Genomic DNA, 15,981 nt, shown 5'->3' with positions numbered 1-15,981 from the left:
CCCAATCGTTTACCATCTTCAATACTGGCCAAGCTTATGCCCTCCAGAGAAAAAATGCAAGGGATATAATGTCTCATATGTGTTCCAAAAGCATATTGATGATAACTTGGCAAATGTCATCATAGACCTTAGAGTTGGCATAAAACAACGAAGTGTTGACACAACTTTAAAATTGTGTAATTCAAATCTCAGCAGGTGTCAGTCTCCTGAGAATTGAGAGTTCAAATTAGTAACCTGTCTGAAAGTTATAAGAGCAAAGTGCGCCGAAGATGGAGGAAAACTAAATTTTTAAAAAGCATAAGGTTTAATCTGACATCTGTAGTTGTGCAGCTGAGAGTCCAAGTCACCTCGGTCCCAACGTTCCCCTCCTCCAGTTACCTGTGAGGCTTGAGAAATTTTAATTCTACATGTTGACTATTGGTGTTGTGTGTGAATTGGGCAGGTTATACTTGGTTTGCTGAGAATTTGGAATGGGATTTTAGACAGCAAGAGGTCACAACCAAAGACCCCAGAGGAATGGTTCTTTGAATTAAATGTGTGGAGAAGTACAGGGATTGGTAGCACACCACATTAAGGGGAGGGAATTATGAGGAAAGAAGGGCCCACAATTTTTTATGGGGCATGGGGGAACATAGCTCCTCCTGTCTGATGTGGAAGCCAAAAACAAAAAAGCTGTGTCTGTTAATGCCGCACATATATGCATTATGCACTGCTTCAAAATCTGCTCATGCCAATCTACTAGAACTGGTGCACACATGTCTTTGCCTGTATGAAAAATGATGGCAATAAAATAGGCACAATAACCAACTAATGTAAGCGAATGTGGCCCAAGACTTGACGTGATTATTTCTGATACATGGATGATGTTAGGATCTGTAAAGTGGGAAGTGAATCTTTGAAGAGTGGGGAAGGGAACAGAGGCTGTGAATTGGATGGGAGCAGTGGTCTGCCTTCACTCCTCCCCCCTCCCCCCAACCCCCGACTGTCCTTTTGCTTCATGTGTCACCACTCTACCTCTCTGCCCTCCTGTCCCGCCCTCCCCAGGTGTCTGCCGGTACTGGGAAACAAAAATACACAAATGAAATTAGTTTTGTGACCAGGTTCGTCTGTGCACCGTTTGACCTGCAAGAGAAACCTTTCCTACCTAGGCTTCAGGAAGAATAATAATCAAGTTTTGGTCATAATGTTGGAATTAGATCTGCAATTTAAGACAGAAACTTGCCAGTTCCCAGTAAATGTCTTATTGCCTGCAAAAATATGGTTTGAGATTATTGCACCCCATTCAGAAGCAGGCAATGGAATGAAGTTTTTTCCCTAATTTTAACGGTGAACCAATAGTTTGTCCGATTATAATTCTGATAAAGTTCTATGATATGATCTGCTTCTGTGGTTTTAAACATAAACGCAAAGCTTATCAAATGTGAAGAATAGTTGGAAGTTCAATTGTATTTATCACTTATTCATTAATAGAAAAGTTAACATTTCAAGAAGCTAAAAACAACTTAGTTTGACCAGTTGACTAAAGAGATACCTTTATTGAGATATAATGTACCGTTGTCCTGTAGTCCTTTTGAAAGTGATACAACTAGAATTAGGCTGTCAGATCTCACATCTCTATTAGCAACTCCAAAATAAATTTAAGGTGATGTTACGTAAGTGTCTTGATAATTTTTCCATGATTCAGTCATTATGTTTCAAGCAAGTGAGGTATTGTTTGTTGTTTATTGCTTTCTCTACTCTTTTTAATAATTTCCATATTTTTATTTCCAACTTAGGTCAGAGTGACTCAGAAACTACCCAATCACCACACAGTGGGAATTCTCATGTTTCTGATCCTCCATTTGAGCAGTGTGCAGTCATTACCCTTCATTTCTCATCTGCTCTATGTGGCTTGCTTGCTAACCTACTGGCAACTATTCCAGAAGATACATTAAATGGAGTCAAGCAAAACCAGCTCCTTGCAGCTTTCCATGGGTAGGTAGTAACAGTTCAAAGTTTGTGAGAAGACTTGTAGCTCGGGTGCTCGTTGTTGTGGTTCTGTTCGCCCAGCAGGGAATTTGTGTTGCAGACGTTTCGTCCCCTGTCTAGGTGACATCCTCAGTGCTTGGGAGCCTCCTGTGAAGGGCTTCTGTGATCTTTCCTCCGGCATTTGTAGTGGTTTGAATCTGCCGCTTCTGGTTGTCAGTTCCAGCTGTCTGTTGCAGTGGTCGGTATATTGGGTCCAGGTGGATGTGCTTATTGATTGAATCTGTGGATGAGTGCCATGCCTCTAGGAATTCCCTGGCTGTTCTCTGTTTGGCTTATCCTATAATAGTAGTGTTGTCCCAGTCGAACCCATGTTGCTTGTCATCTGCGTGTGTGGCTACTAAGGATAGCTGGTCGTGTCGTTTCATGGCTGTTGGTGTTCATGGGTGCAGATTGTTAGCTGTCTTCCTGTTTGTCCTATGTAGTGTTTTGTGCAGTCCTTGCATGGGATTTTGTACACTACATTGGTTTTGCTTTACTATCTAAAGTGCACAAACTAGACATCCCACTCAGACCAATAGTATCACTACCAGGGACACCATCACACAAACTGGCTAAAGAACTACAGCAGAAACTGAAACACCTGATCAGCGGATCCAGACACTCTATACAATCAACACAGGAATTCTTGGACATCATCAGAAATTCACACATAAACAAGGAAGAAACCATGGTCTCATTCGATGTAACGGCACTGTTCACCTCTGTCGACAAAACCCTAGCCAGAGAAACAATATCCAACCTGCTGGACATACAGAACAGACAACAAGACAGAGAACCTCTCAACAAAGACGGCATACTCAAACTACTGGACCTGTGCCTCACAACACCTTCACATTCAACAACCAAATATATGAACAAATCAATGGCACACCCATAGGCTCACCCATCTCTGGACTCATAGCTGAAGTGGTAATGCAAAGATTAGAACAAACCGTCTTACCGCAAATTCAACCCAAACTCGTGGTCAGATATGTGGATGACACCTTTGTAATCATTAAAAACACAGAAATAGAGAACACACACTGGATCATCAACGCCACACTCACAGGAATCTGATTCACTAGAGAGGAAGAAAAGGACAACCAACTCCCATTCCTAGATGTGATGGTACAGAGACCACCTAACGGAAAATTCACCACAAAGGTATACAGGAAAGCCACACACACAGACCAAGTCCTGGACTACGAAAGCAACCACCCCAACACAAACAAAAGAAGTTGCATCAAGACACTGTTCAAAAGGGCCACAAAACACTGCAGTACACCAGAACTGCAAAAAGAGGAAGAAGAACACCTATACAATGTATTCGCCAAAAACGGATACCCGCTCAATTTCATCAACAGATGCCTAACGGAACAAGGACATGCCACAACCCAAAGGACTAGCCACACTACCATACGTCAAGAGCATTTCCGAACTGACAGCCAGACTACTGCGACCACTAGGACTCATAACAGCACACAAACCAACAGCCACTCTCAGACAACAACTCACCAGAACGAAGGACCTGATACCCAGCATGAGCAAAACCAAGGTAGTGTACAACATCCCATGCAAGGACTGCACAAAACACTACATAGGACAAACAGGAAGACATCTAACGATCCGCATCCATGAACACCAACTAGCCACGAAACAACACAACCAGCTGTCCTTAGTAGCCACACACAGATGACAAGCAACATGAGTTCGACTGGGACAACACTACTATTATAAGACAAGCCAAACAGAGAACAGCCAGGGAATTCCTAGAGGCATGGCACTCATCCACAGATTCAATCAATAAGCACATCCATCTGGACCCAATATACCGATCACTGCAACGGACAGCTGGAACTGACACCTGGAAGGGGCAGATTCAAACCACTACAAATGCCGGAGGAAAGATCACTGAAGCCCTTCACAGGAGGCTCCCAAGCACTGAGGATGTCACCTAGACAGGGGATGAAACGTCTGCAACACAAATTCCCAGCTTGGCGAACAGAACCACAACAGGTAGTAACAATGGAAGCTTTTTGAAGGATGGTCATGTTCTCTTGTTGAAGATTGCAGGTGATATAGTCCCAGAATTTGCTGAAGTAGGGTATCTTGGTGCACATTAATAATTTACAAGGTTAGTGGAACAGCTAGAATCTTAATAACAATGGAAACACTGGTCGTTTTCCTGAAGCAATGAGATGTAAAAATTGAGAAAAGAAACAGAGTAAGAACAGATGAATGTAAATTAAACTGGATTATTGGAGTCCAATCAGGTACAGAACAAGAAGTAAAGAGAGGGAAATAAGGGTTAATTAAGAGGGAAGAAAAAAGTGAGAAAAGAGCTTAACCTTGTAGATGTTAACAAATAACTAGCTGGTACAATGAAATTCCACAATTTATTATTCTCTTTCTGAATTGGAGAGCTTGCTTGACAATGCAGGGACATAAATCTCATTATTAAAACATCTTGTTATTTGAAAAGATCTTGATGCTATTCAGGAGCACTTGTTCAAAATGTTGCAGCAAAAGTGAGCTGGTGTTTTTGCAAGCCTAATGGCAAAGTGGTGTAAATTGTCTGGCAACTTGTGCTGATTCGCATTCCAAGTGCATCTCTTCTTTGGGACAAGTTGTTGGACAATATATGTGTTATAAACCTCAAACATCATGAAAGCCACCATTATTTTGGCAACAAATTCAAAACCATTATGTTGGTCAGCCATGTGCAAGACCGAAAGCTCTTACAGAATTACCACGAATCCATCTAATAAAAGTTAATGCAGCTCAATTTTGACTCGTGATGGGAAATCAACAACAGTCTTGCAATGGAGGCTTCATTGCTTGGCAGATAAATTCTAATGGCATTAAATAAGAAATTATATAAATATTCTGATAACATGATTGGAGAGAGTGAGAGAAACAAAGTATGGGCAAGACTTTTATCTTTGTGATTGGAGATTGGAAGATAACCAGCTTTGTATTCCTGCCTCAGTAAATATTAGTTTTAAAGCCACAGTCTTCATTGCCAGAGGCAAGTATCAGCTGAAGTTCAGCCAGCCAACCCTGGAAAAGTTTTATCACAGATGGGCTATTTATAAGACACTGCTACCCATACTTTGCATACTTCCTTATCCACTCTCTCACTTACCATGCCCTACCCGTCCTCATGCCTTGTTGGTCTTCAATGTTAAAAATCACACAACAGCAGGTTATAGTCCAACGGGTTTAATTGGAAGCACTAGCTTTGGGAGCACCGCTCTTTCATCAGGTGGTTGTGATGATCACCTGATGAAGGAGCGGTGCTCCAAAAGCTAGTGTTTCCAATTAAACATGTTGGACTATAACCTGGTGTGTGACTTTTAGTCCATCACCAGCATCTCCAAATCATGACTACTTCAATGTTGATTCACCCACTATATAGAAGCCATAAAGCCTGTGATGACGGTTAGATATGTGAAAAAAAACTTTAAAATGAGTGATTAATTCATAACTGTTCACTTTATTTAAAAACAAGTTCTGTGTTTTAATACCTGAAGCCATAAAGCACTTATAACTTAAAACCCATTTGATATTTTGAAATAACCTGTTCAGGAATATAATGACACACCCCAGGAGCAGATGGAATTTGAATGTGGGCCTTTGACCTAGAGCTAGAGCTACTACATCACAAGACCCCTGCTTAAAACCTCTTGAGCTTGTCTAAACAACCATTGTGGAATTGTTGGAGGTCGTTCTGTGAGAACAGTCTGGGCCTTAAGTGTTTCAGTTCTGTGATTGTTGTGTGGTGTCTTAGGCAAGCCTCATTCGTTTTTCTCAACTGAGATCCCAGAAATCCACTAAATTATTGAAATAGTGTCACTATTCAGTTGCTTAATGACCATGGACTGGGATTGAGGTAAGGTGAAAGATAGGCTATCGGCCCACACCAAGGAAAGTTCTAGTTCGTCGTAAGTGTTTGACATAAAAACATAGTAAGTAGAGTCAGAATAGATCATTCAGCCTCCTAAGCCTGCCCCACCTTTCCGTTAGATCATGGTGGATCTACCCAGGCTTCAAATTCTCTTTTATGATAGTTGTTCTTGGCACTGAAATCCCCAGTTTCAAAGATCGATCTTTTCTTTAAATACTTGGATTGATCTAACCTACAAACTCTCAGGGATAGAGGATCCTAGACATTCACTGCTCTCCAAGATGAAATTCCTTCACATCGTTTTAATTGAGTGTCCTTTTTTTCAGTAACTATGTCCATTAGTTCAAGATTCCATCACTAGTGGAAACATACTCTCAGCATCCACCTTGTCAAGCTCCCTCTATATGTTTCGACAAGATTATCCCTAATTTCTCGAAACTTTAATGAATAAAGGCTAATCTATTGAGCCTTTCTTGATAAGTGAACCCAGTATTCCAGGAATCAGCCCAGTGAACCTCTTTTGAGATATCACCAATGCCATTCGCTCCTTTCTGAAAAACGGACAAAAACCATACACAGTACTCCAGGTGCAGCCTCACTAACACCCTGTTCAATTGTAACAAGACTTCACTGTTTTTGACTTAAGCAATGAAGGCTAAAATTCAGTTTGCCTGCTCAATTAGTTGCAACACCTGTATACTAACTTTTTGTGCTTTATGCAGTAGAATACCCAGATACCTCTGTCCTTCACTATTTTAAAAGTCTCTTTCTATTTAACTAATAATCTGTCGTTTATATATTACAGTTGTTTATAACACCTTTGGAATGTTTCATTAGCTCATCTCCATCTCCTACAAGCTATCAAAATTGTTCTTCACCTGTTTTTTGCTTAAAAATACACAAAAACAGAAAAGTTTGATACACCGAATGATACTCAGAACTAACATAAAAATCAATGCTGAAAATCTGAAATCAAAATGCAAAATTCAAAGTTGGTGAGAAGATTTGTAGCTCTGGTGCTCGTTGTGGTTCTGTTCGCCGAGCTGGGAGTTTTTCTTGCAAACATTTCGTCCCCTTTCTAGGTGACATCTTCAGTGCTTGAGAGCCTCCTGTGAAGCGCTTCTGTCCTGATTCCTCCGGTTTTTATGCTGGTTTGAATCTGCCACTTCCGGTTATCAATAGCTGTCCGCTGCAGTGGCCGGTATATAGGGTCTAGGTCAATGTGTCTGTTGATGAGTGCCATGCTTCTAAGAATTCCCTGGCTGTTCTCTGTTTGGCCTGTCCTAGAATAGTGGTGTTGTCCCAATCGAATTCATGTTGTTTTTCATCTGAGTGTATGGCTACTAGGGATAGCTGGTTGTGTCGTTTCATGGCCAGTTGGTGTTCATGGATGCGGGTTGTTAGCTGTCTTCCTGTTTGTCCTATGTAGTGTTTTGTGCAGTCCTTGCATGGGATTTTGGAAACCACGTTGGTTTTGCTTATGAGCAGCGGACAGCTACTGATAACCGGAAGCGGCAGATTCAAACCAGTATAAATGCCGGAGGAATCAGCACAGAAACACTTCACAGGAGGCTCCCAAGCGCTGAAGATGTCACCTAGAAAGGGGACGAAACGTTTGCAAGAAAAACTCCCAGCTCGGCGAACAGAACCACAACAAAATGCAAAATCTTGGAAATACTCAGTAAATCTGCAGCATTTTGAAGAGAGAAAATAAACTAAATTTACAGGTTGGTGACCTTTCAGATTAAAAAAATATTGAAGAACAGAAAGGGGAAAGTTGGGGGTAGTCCTAAATTCATTGAATTGAAATATTAACTTGCTTTTCACTCCATAGTTTCTGTCAGAGTTTCAGACCATTTACAACCTTTTTTTTGTTTTTATTGCACCAGATCTAGGAAACTAGCCATTCCACATTATTGTAACTAAACAAGTGGTGCAACAGAGTAATCATGTCCAGGTTCTACAAACAGAAGAAATAATGCTTGGTTTGCCTCCAGTGTTTTCACAAAACAGTAAATAGTTATTATGAATGCTAAACACAACAAATATCAGTGTGTTCTTTTAACTCCTGTTCAGTGTTAAGATGCATCTCACCAATGACAATTCTCCAGACTTTGAATTCTAGGCAGAGAAGCCGAGCTAGCTATGTTAAAACCTAGGTAATGTGATGCCGGAGATCTGACATGAAAATGGTGTATGCTGGAGGAACTCAGCATATCTAGTAATATCTGTGAAGAGAGAAACAGAGTTCATGTTTCGAATCCACTATAACTCTTTTTCAGAGCTCAGTCTAACTAAATTTATCGTGAGTTCACCTTCCTAAGACAGAAGATTAGATCAGCAAGTTTCAGCTAACTTCACATGGGAACTGTATTTTTCAGAACTTGTCATTTTGATTATGATTCATCCAAAAACATTCTGGCTGGATATGTAAGAAAATAATTACTAACTGCTTGGCCGTATCAGTATCACTGGAATCGAGATTGTGAAAAGTTTGAAATAAGACCTTTGTTATGTTAAATTGCCTTGGAAAGGCTATCCACTTTGCTTCAATCTATACAAAGCATTTTCTTGACTTAAGGCAGTGTGTGACTGAGGTAAACAGACTACTTTAGAAAGTTGAAATCATGACCCTTCTGACAGTCAATTGACGGCCTGCAAAATAATCTATCTTTTAATGTCTGATAATTCAACTTGTTCCTTCCATTGTTTCCAGAATCCACCACATTCTGACTTGCATAGCACCAGCCTTCAGAGCGACCAACAACTAACAAATACATTTCTTTTATCAACTCTATTCACCTAAGTGTACAGGGAGGTCCCTTGAGTCCCGGGACATACAAGAACATCTGACTTACAAACCCTCATACTTGTGAGTGCATTCCCATACAAGGATGTCATGAAGTGATTTTAAAATGCTTTGTCCACATAAGTCCTTTGTCTAATTCCTGGTCTCCAGCTATCTATTAAGACTCCTCCACCAGTGAAATCATTGATTCGATCCCATAATCTTCAGCTCCACTTTCCTATCTTTTTTCCATAATCATTGATTCCCTTACTGATTAAAAATCTATCTATGTCAGCCTTTAATATACTTAACAACCCAACCTCATCAGCTCTCTGCATTTAAGAATTCCATAGATTCACTACCTTTTGAGAGAAGAAATTATTTCTCATTGCTGATTTAGCTGTGTGATCCCTCATTCTGAGATTATGCCCTCTGGTCACCCCCTTCTGCGCCCCCCACCCCATCCACCCCATGTGCTTAGTGTAGTGTTTGGTTTCCATCTACCTCTTCCCACTCTCAATCTGCACCATCAAGTTTCCCAAGAAACTTCAATGTTTCAATAAGTCTTCCTTTCATTCTTTTAAATTCCCATGAATGCAGGACCTACCTACACAACCTTTCCTCATAAGATAATCTCTCCATACCTGGTATTAAAAAATGTGACTCTGGAAAAACGCAGTAGGTCAGACATCATTTGAGGAGCAGGAGAGTCTACATTTCAGGCATAATTCCTTAATCACGTTCCTGACTGTGATCTCCAGCATCTGCAGCCTTCATTTTCTCTTTATTTGGTATCAGCCTAGTGAACCTTCTCTGGACTGCCTCCAATGCCAGGTATACATTTGCTGAGATAAAAGGCCCACAATTGTTCACAGTATTCCAGCTGTGGTCTGACACGTGTCTTGCATAGTTGCAGCAAAATCCACTACTTTTATACTCCATTCCTTTTGAAGTAAAGGCCAGTCAATTTGATTTCCCTATCACCCACTTAACTGGAATCCTAGCTTTTTGTGTTTCATGTATGAGGACTCCCAAATCCCTCTGTTCCTTAGCTTTCTGCAGTCTTTTTACATTTAAATAATATTCCACTCCTGTATTCTTCCTACTAAACTGCATGTCATATTTGTCTGTGTGGAGTTTGCACTTTCTCTGTGTATCTTTGTGGCTTTTAGCCAGATGTGCCAGTTTCTTCCTCTAGTCCAGGGAGATTAGGTGGATTGGCCATGTTTAATCGCCCTGTACTATCTCGGGATGTGCAGGCTAGGTGGATTAGCCTTGGTAAATATGGAGAAAGGGTCACTGGCTGGGTTGTTCTTCGGAGGGCCGGTGCAGGCTGGATGGGCCGAGTGCTCTATTTCTGGACTGTAGGGATTTTATGAGTAGAATGTACTATAAACAACTGGAGGAAATAACAGATATGGAGATCACATATTTCCAACTTTATGAATATTGTAAGTACTAGATTGAAGACAGGAAACATGAAATATGGTTGTGGATGTTTTTAAGAGGTTTGGGCCATGTGACACAACATGCTTAAAAACCTTTTTTTAGTGGAGAGGATGGGCAAAAAGGAAATGCAAGGTTAGACAGAATTAAAAAGCTCCCAAGGGAAAGGTGAAACTTATAAGAATTGAAAATAAGATCAGAGCTAAAGTTGGTTGGTCAAATATATGTTAAGGGATTAAACAAACAGAGAGAAATAGAGTTGGTGAGTGAGAACAAGGTTGGGGAAAGAAAAATGAATGTCCTTGTATTTTGGAGAGCCAGTGGACATGATCTGTTATGATTTCCAGAAGGCGTTTGACAAGGTGCTGCACAAGAAACTGCTAAATCAGATAAGAGCCCATGGTGTGAGGGACAAAGTAGTGGCATAGCTACGGGATTGGCTGACTGGCAGAAGGCAGAAAATAGGGATAAAACTGTCTTCTTTCAGGATGGCAGCTGCTGCTTAGTGGAGTTCAACAGGGGTCAGAGTTGGGACCACAACTATTCACATTATACATTAACCATCTCGAAGAAGTAACAAAGGGCATTGTTGCCACGTTTGCAGATGACATAGAGATTGGTGGAAGGACAGGTAATATTGAGGAGGTGGGGAAGATGCAGAAGCATTTGGACAGGATGTGGAGAGTGGGCAAACAAGTGGCAGATGGAATATAGTGTGGAAAAGTGAGAGGTTATCAACTTCGGTAGCAAGAGTAGACGCATAGACTATTTTCTAAACAAGGAAAAGCTTCAGAAATCTGAAACACTAGGGGACTTGGGAGACCTAGTTCTTAAGGTTAACGCGCAGGTTCAGTTGGCAGTTTAAAAGGTAAATGCAATGTTAGCATTCATTTCAGGAGGACAAGAATAAAAAGAGCATAGGTATACTGCTTAGGCTCTGGTCAGAATGTGTTTGGAATATTATGAGCAGTTTGGGGCACTGTATCTAAGGAAGGATGTGCTGGCCTTGGAGGGCATCCAGAGGAGGTTTACAAGAATGATCCCAGAATGAAGGGGTCGTCATGTGGGGACTTCACCTGACGAAGGAGCAGTGCTCAGAAAGCTTGTGATTTCTGATGATGTGAGGAACAGTTGAGGACTCTTGATGTATACTTGATGGCGTTTAAAAGGATGAGAGGGGATCTCATTTGAGATTTACAGAATACTGAGACAGCTCGATAGAGTGAACATGGAGAAGATTTTTCCACTAGTAGGAGAGACTAGGACTCTAGAGCACAGCTTCAGTTTGAAAGAACGACCTTTTAGAACTGAGATGAGGAGAAGGTCTCTTCAGCCAGAGGCTGGTTAGTCTGTGGAATTCACTGCTGTAGAAGGCTGTGGACCTAAATAATTTAGTATATTTTAAGAGAGCAATACGTTCTCGGTAAGTTAGAGATTCAAAGGATAGGGAGAGAAGACAGGAGAAGGGATTGAGAAACGTATCAGCTATGATCGATCGGTGGAACAGATTCGATGGGTCACATTCTGCTAATTCTGCTCTTTTTTCTAATGGTTTTATATCTTATGGTTACAAACAAAACCTAAAATGAAAACATTTCTATTTCTCTTAAATTTTATTTATTTCATGTTGGCATATTTCCTTTTATTTGTTCATGGGTTGCACACATTACATGCAAAGTCAATATTCGTTGTCCATCTGTAATTGCCCTGGACTAAGTGGTGGCTGAATTACCTTTTTGAACCAATGCAGTCCATTTGGTGTAGGTATACTCACCTGTTAGGAACAGCATTCTCAGATTTTGACCCAGTGACTCGAGGAACAGCAATTTGGTTTGAATTCAGGATACTGTGTGGAACTGGTAGGATAGATTCACATTGTGGCATTCTCAACCTTCTGCTACCCTTGACTTTATGTACTAAAAATTGCGAGTTTGGAACGTACTGTTGAAGGAGGTTTGGTGATTTAATACTGTTTTATGTGATGCATGCTGTTGCTACCATGTGCTAGTTGTGAAGGGAGCGAAAGAAACCAGAAAATGCTGGAGAAACTCAGCAGGTCTTGCAGCATCTGTCGAAAGAGAAACAAAGTTGATGTTTCAAGTCTGGTATGACTTTTCAGTTAATCGAGCAGTTAACACAATATATGTTCTGTACCTAAAAGCATTTACCAGCTTTTGTTTTGGCAAATGCCTTGGTGAGATACACATTTAACGTTAACACTGCATGTATTTTAATTTAATTCTATCCATTAACTCCTCAGAAAGGTAACCAACATAATCAAAAGCCCCTCCCATCCCAGTTAGTGTCTCCAACCTCTCTCGTCAGGCAGAAGATACAAGAGCTTACATGGGCCAACAGATTCAAGAACAGCTTTATCCCTGCTGTTATTAGACTTCTGAATGCACTTCTCAAACTTCAAATTTGGGCGGCACAGTGGCACAGTGGTTAGCACTGCTGCCTCACAGCGCCTGAGACCCAGGTTCAATTCTCGACTCAGGTGACAGACTGTGTGGAGTTTGCACGTTCTCCCTGTGTCTGCGTGGGTTTCCTCCGGGTGCTCCGGTTTCCTCCCACAGTCCAAAGATGTGCGGGTCAGGTGAATTGGCCATGCTAAATTGCCCGTAGTGTTAGGTAAGGGGTAAATGTAGGGGTATGGGTGGGTTGCGCTTCAGCGGGTCGGTGTGGACTTGTTGGGCCGAAGGGCCTGTTTCCACACTGTAAGTAATCTAATCTAAAAAAAAAGTAATATTGACCTCACTCTTTCTGCACCATCTCGGCAGCTGTAACGTTATCCTTATGTAATTTTTATGGTATGATATACCTGTACTGCACACAAAACAAAACTTTTCACTGTACTTTGGTACATGTGACCATAATAAATTAAATCAAATTAAGCTACCATAACTGCTGAGAAGCATAAGACTTATTGGAAATTTAAGTACTTTCGGATTTTGGGGAATTATTGGATGTTATATTCATACATACGTAATACAGTTGCATCAAGTATACTGTTACAATTTCATTTAATTTTGCATGCTTTGTTTTCTGAAAGTCTGGTAAACACTGATTTACTGGATAGATGCCTGTGGGAGTTGGGAGCACCATTGACTTGCCTTAACCAGTACGAAGATATCAAAGCTCAGGTCAGTGTAATAAACCGCAGTTTAAATCCTTATTATTTATATGAATAAAGATCATGAAGCTGAAACTAAATTTCTACTGCTGTCAATATATACAGTAGTAACAGACAGCCGCATTCATCAACCGACCTTAGGTTAACAATCAGCATCACCATTAGTCACTGCAACAGGCTCTTCAGCCCTCTGATTTTTAAAGATGTGAACAAATGCTATCCATTTGTCTTGAGGTCCATAGCAGAATTTAATTTTTCGAGTTTACTAGTCTGAAGATATTCTGTCATGGTCTAGACAGTGTCCATCCCAGATTTGTTGTGACAGCAGTACTGCCATCTCCTTTCTAATTATCTGACTTTCCTGTAATTTCTGCTTCTCAGCTATTCCACTGACTAAATACAACATCTAAATGTTAACGAGTTTGAGAAGATTTGTAGCTCAGGTTGACGTTCTGGATGTAGGTTTGCTCCCTAAGCTGGAAGGTTCATTTTCAGACGTTTCGTCACCATACTAGGTAACATCCTCGGGGAGCCTCCGGATGAAGCAATGCTGGTGTTTACTGCTTTCTGTTAATACGTCCAGAGGCTCACTGAAGATGTTACCTCATATGGTGACGGAACATCTGAAAATGAATCTTCCAGCTCAGCGAGCAAACCTACATCCAGAATTGAAGCATGTCATCCCAATATGACTAGCCTCTAGCCTCATGCCTCTGACCTCTTGATTTACACTGTACCTGTCAGCATTTGTTTAAACCTGTTTCATTTTTCCTAACCAGTCCTAACTCTGGAGCAAAGCAAAGTAAGAATTACTGCTATAACACTCAACTTGACTCTGAGTCCATCCTTTTGATCCTAATAGAAGGTGCACATTTGGCAATGAGGATACATCTATTTAACAAGTCAAATGATTGCCCAGGCCTGAAAATAAGATTAATTTATGATAATTTGACCAAAGTGGAAATGTTTCAAAACAGTACAGTTCTGCACTTTCTCTTGAATAATGAATGAAAAGTCTTTCACAATTCACCATTTTCTGCTACTTGCAAGTCACTAATAAAGGATCATTTTGAATGCTATGTGCCACAGTTTGCTGAACGAAGGTGCGCACTGAATTCTGCTGTGGAGTTTTTAATTGATATCTTGTGGTATGTTGTTTTTAATTATTGTTTTTCTCTGCAGATTTTGAGCCACCTTCAGTATCTGTCTGCATTTTCTAATCTGGTTCAACACTGTTTGGTCTTGCGTCCAGAACACTCAATTCAGGATGACTTACTGAAGCCATTGTTGTTAAATATATTCACAGGACTTTGTATACAGTGCAAAGACTATTTTGGTAATATACCATTATGTTTCTTCATCTTTCCTTCGCACATTTAGCATGCAAAATTGGAATCGTCTTCTTTTCAGTGAAACTCTAATTAGATTCAAGAGTGAGCAAGTTATTTAGTTGTCTTAACAATGTATTTATCTAATAACAAACATAGAAGAAAAGTCCCACAGAACTGAACAAATATATAATCAGAAGTGGGCTTTTGAGATCATAGGAAAGGTGACAAAGTGACTTGTTTTTATGAGGTGCTTCAGTAAAAGAACCAAGGAGATCAGACTGATTTCTGGGCACATAGTCTCAGAGCTGAGACCACGCTCGCTAACAGTAGTAAAAATGGAACAGGGAAACAATTACAAAAGGAGACCAGAGTAGGAAAAATAGAGAACTCAACTGGAAGCTTTAAAAGCTAGAGAATATTGCAATGGTGAGAAAAGACAAGGTCATGAACAGACATAAGCAAGAGAATGAGAATTTAAATATGAATCATTTAAAATGACTACCTTTTGAAATGTTCTAAGAAATTGCATTTTTGGAAGAGCATTGATTTCTTTTTTACCAGCGTAAATAAGGTTTGCCCAAAGAATAGTGGATGATATGTTGAAGTAAAAAGAAAAGCTTCTCATGATCAGATGAAATGGTGCAATGATATTTGGGGGGGGTGTAATGGGAGAGCAAGGTAGCATGGGGAAAACCCAGCAATGCCATCATTGTATTGACAAGCTGTTTGGCTGCTGAATGGGAAAATGATATCTATCACAATAGTCAAAAGACAAGTTATCAAGATTTTGCTGCACACTCGAGTGGTGTAGTTTAACAACCAGCTTACATCCATTCATGTTGAAATTGGAGATCAATGTGGTTAGTTTGACACAGTAAAACCTGCTGCTACCATGTTAGTTCTACCTGAATGAACTAACTTTTTTAATTTAGATAAATGTGAGGTGTTACATTTTAGGAAGGCAAACTAGGGCAGGTGTTGTATAGTTAATGGTAGGATCCTGGGGAGTGTTGCCGAACAGAGAGTCCTGGCGTTGCAGGTGCATTGTTCCTTGAAAGTAGAGTCACAGGTAGACAGGATGGTGAAGAAGGCATTTGACACATTTGCCTTCAATGGTCAGAACATTAAGTATAGGAGTTGCGATGTCATCTGTGGCAGTGCAAGTCGAAACAAAAAGCTGCCATTAAAAATTTGTATTCCAAAAATTAATTAACATAAAGAAATATTCGGCAACTCACTTAATACTTATTCACTTAATACTTTTAACTGAAATATGACATCCTTACTTTAATGTCCAATTCCTCTTATAATAAAGACTTACATCATATAAGTTGACCTAATGTTTTATGATTCGTACATTGGTGAGGCC

At 40.3% G+C, this 15,981-nt stretch overlaps 1 protein-coding gene across 2 annotated transcripts in view; it reads left to right on the top strand.

Moving 5' to 3' along the window:
• Window positions 1-15,981, top strand: part of rttn (rotatin) — a 223,972-nt gene that overhangs the window by 175,066 nt on the left and 32,925 nt on the right. For both annotated transcript variants that reach the window (XM_060823325.1, XM_060823321.1), the window contains exons 36-38: window positions 1,776-1,974; window positions 13,201-13,291; window positions 14,464-14,617. In XM_060823325.1, coding sequence (XP_060679308.1) covers window positions 1,776-1,974; window positions 13,201-13,291; window positions 14,464-14,617 — 444 coding nt within the window. The remainder of the gene's footprint in view (window positions 1-1,775; window positions 1,975-13,200; window positions 13,292-14,463; window positions 14,618-15,981) is intronic.

Source organism: Hemiscyllium ocellatum, chromosome 4 (genome assembly GCF_020745735.1).
Source record: "Hemiscyllium ocellatum isolate sHemOce1 chromosome 4, sHemOce1.pat.X.cur, whole genome shotgun sequence".
Classification (NCBI taxonomy): domain Eukaryota; kingdom Metazoa; phylum Chordata; class Chondrichthyes; order Orectolobiformes; family Hemiscylliidae; genus Hemiscyllium; species Hemiscyllium ocellatum.
Note: the sequence above shows the minus strand (reverse complement) of the source record. Positions and strands in the feature narration are given on the sequence as shown.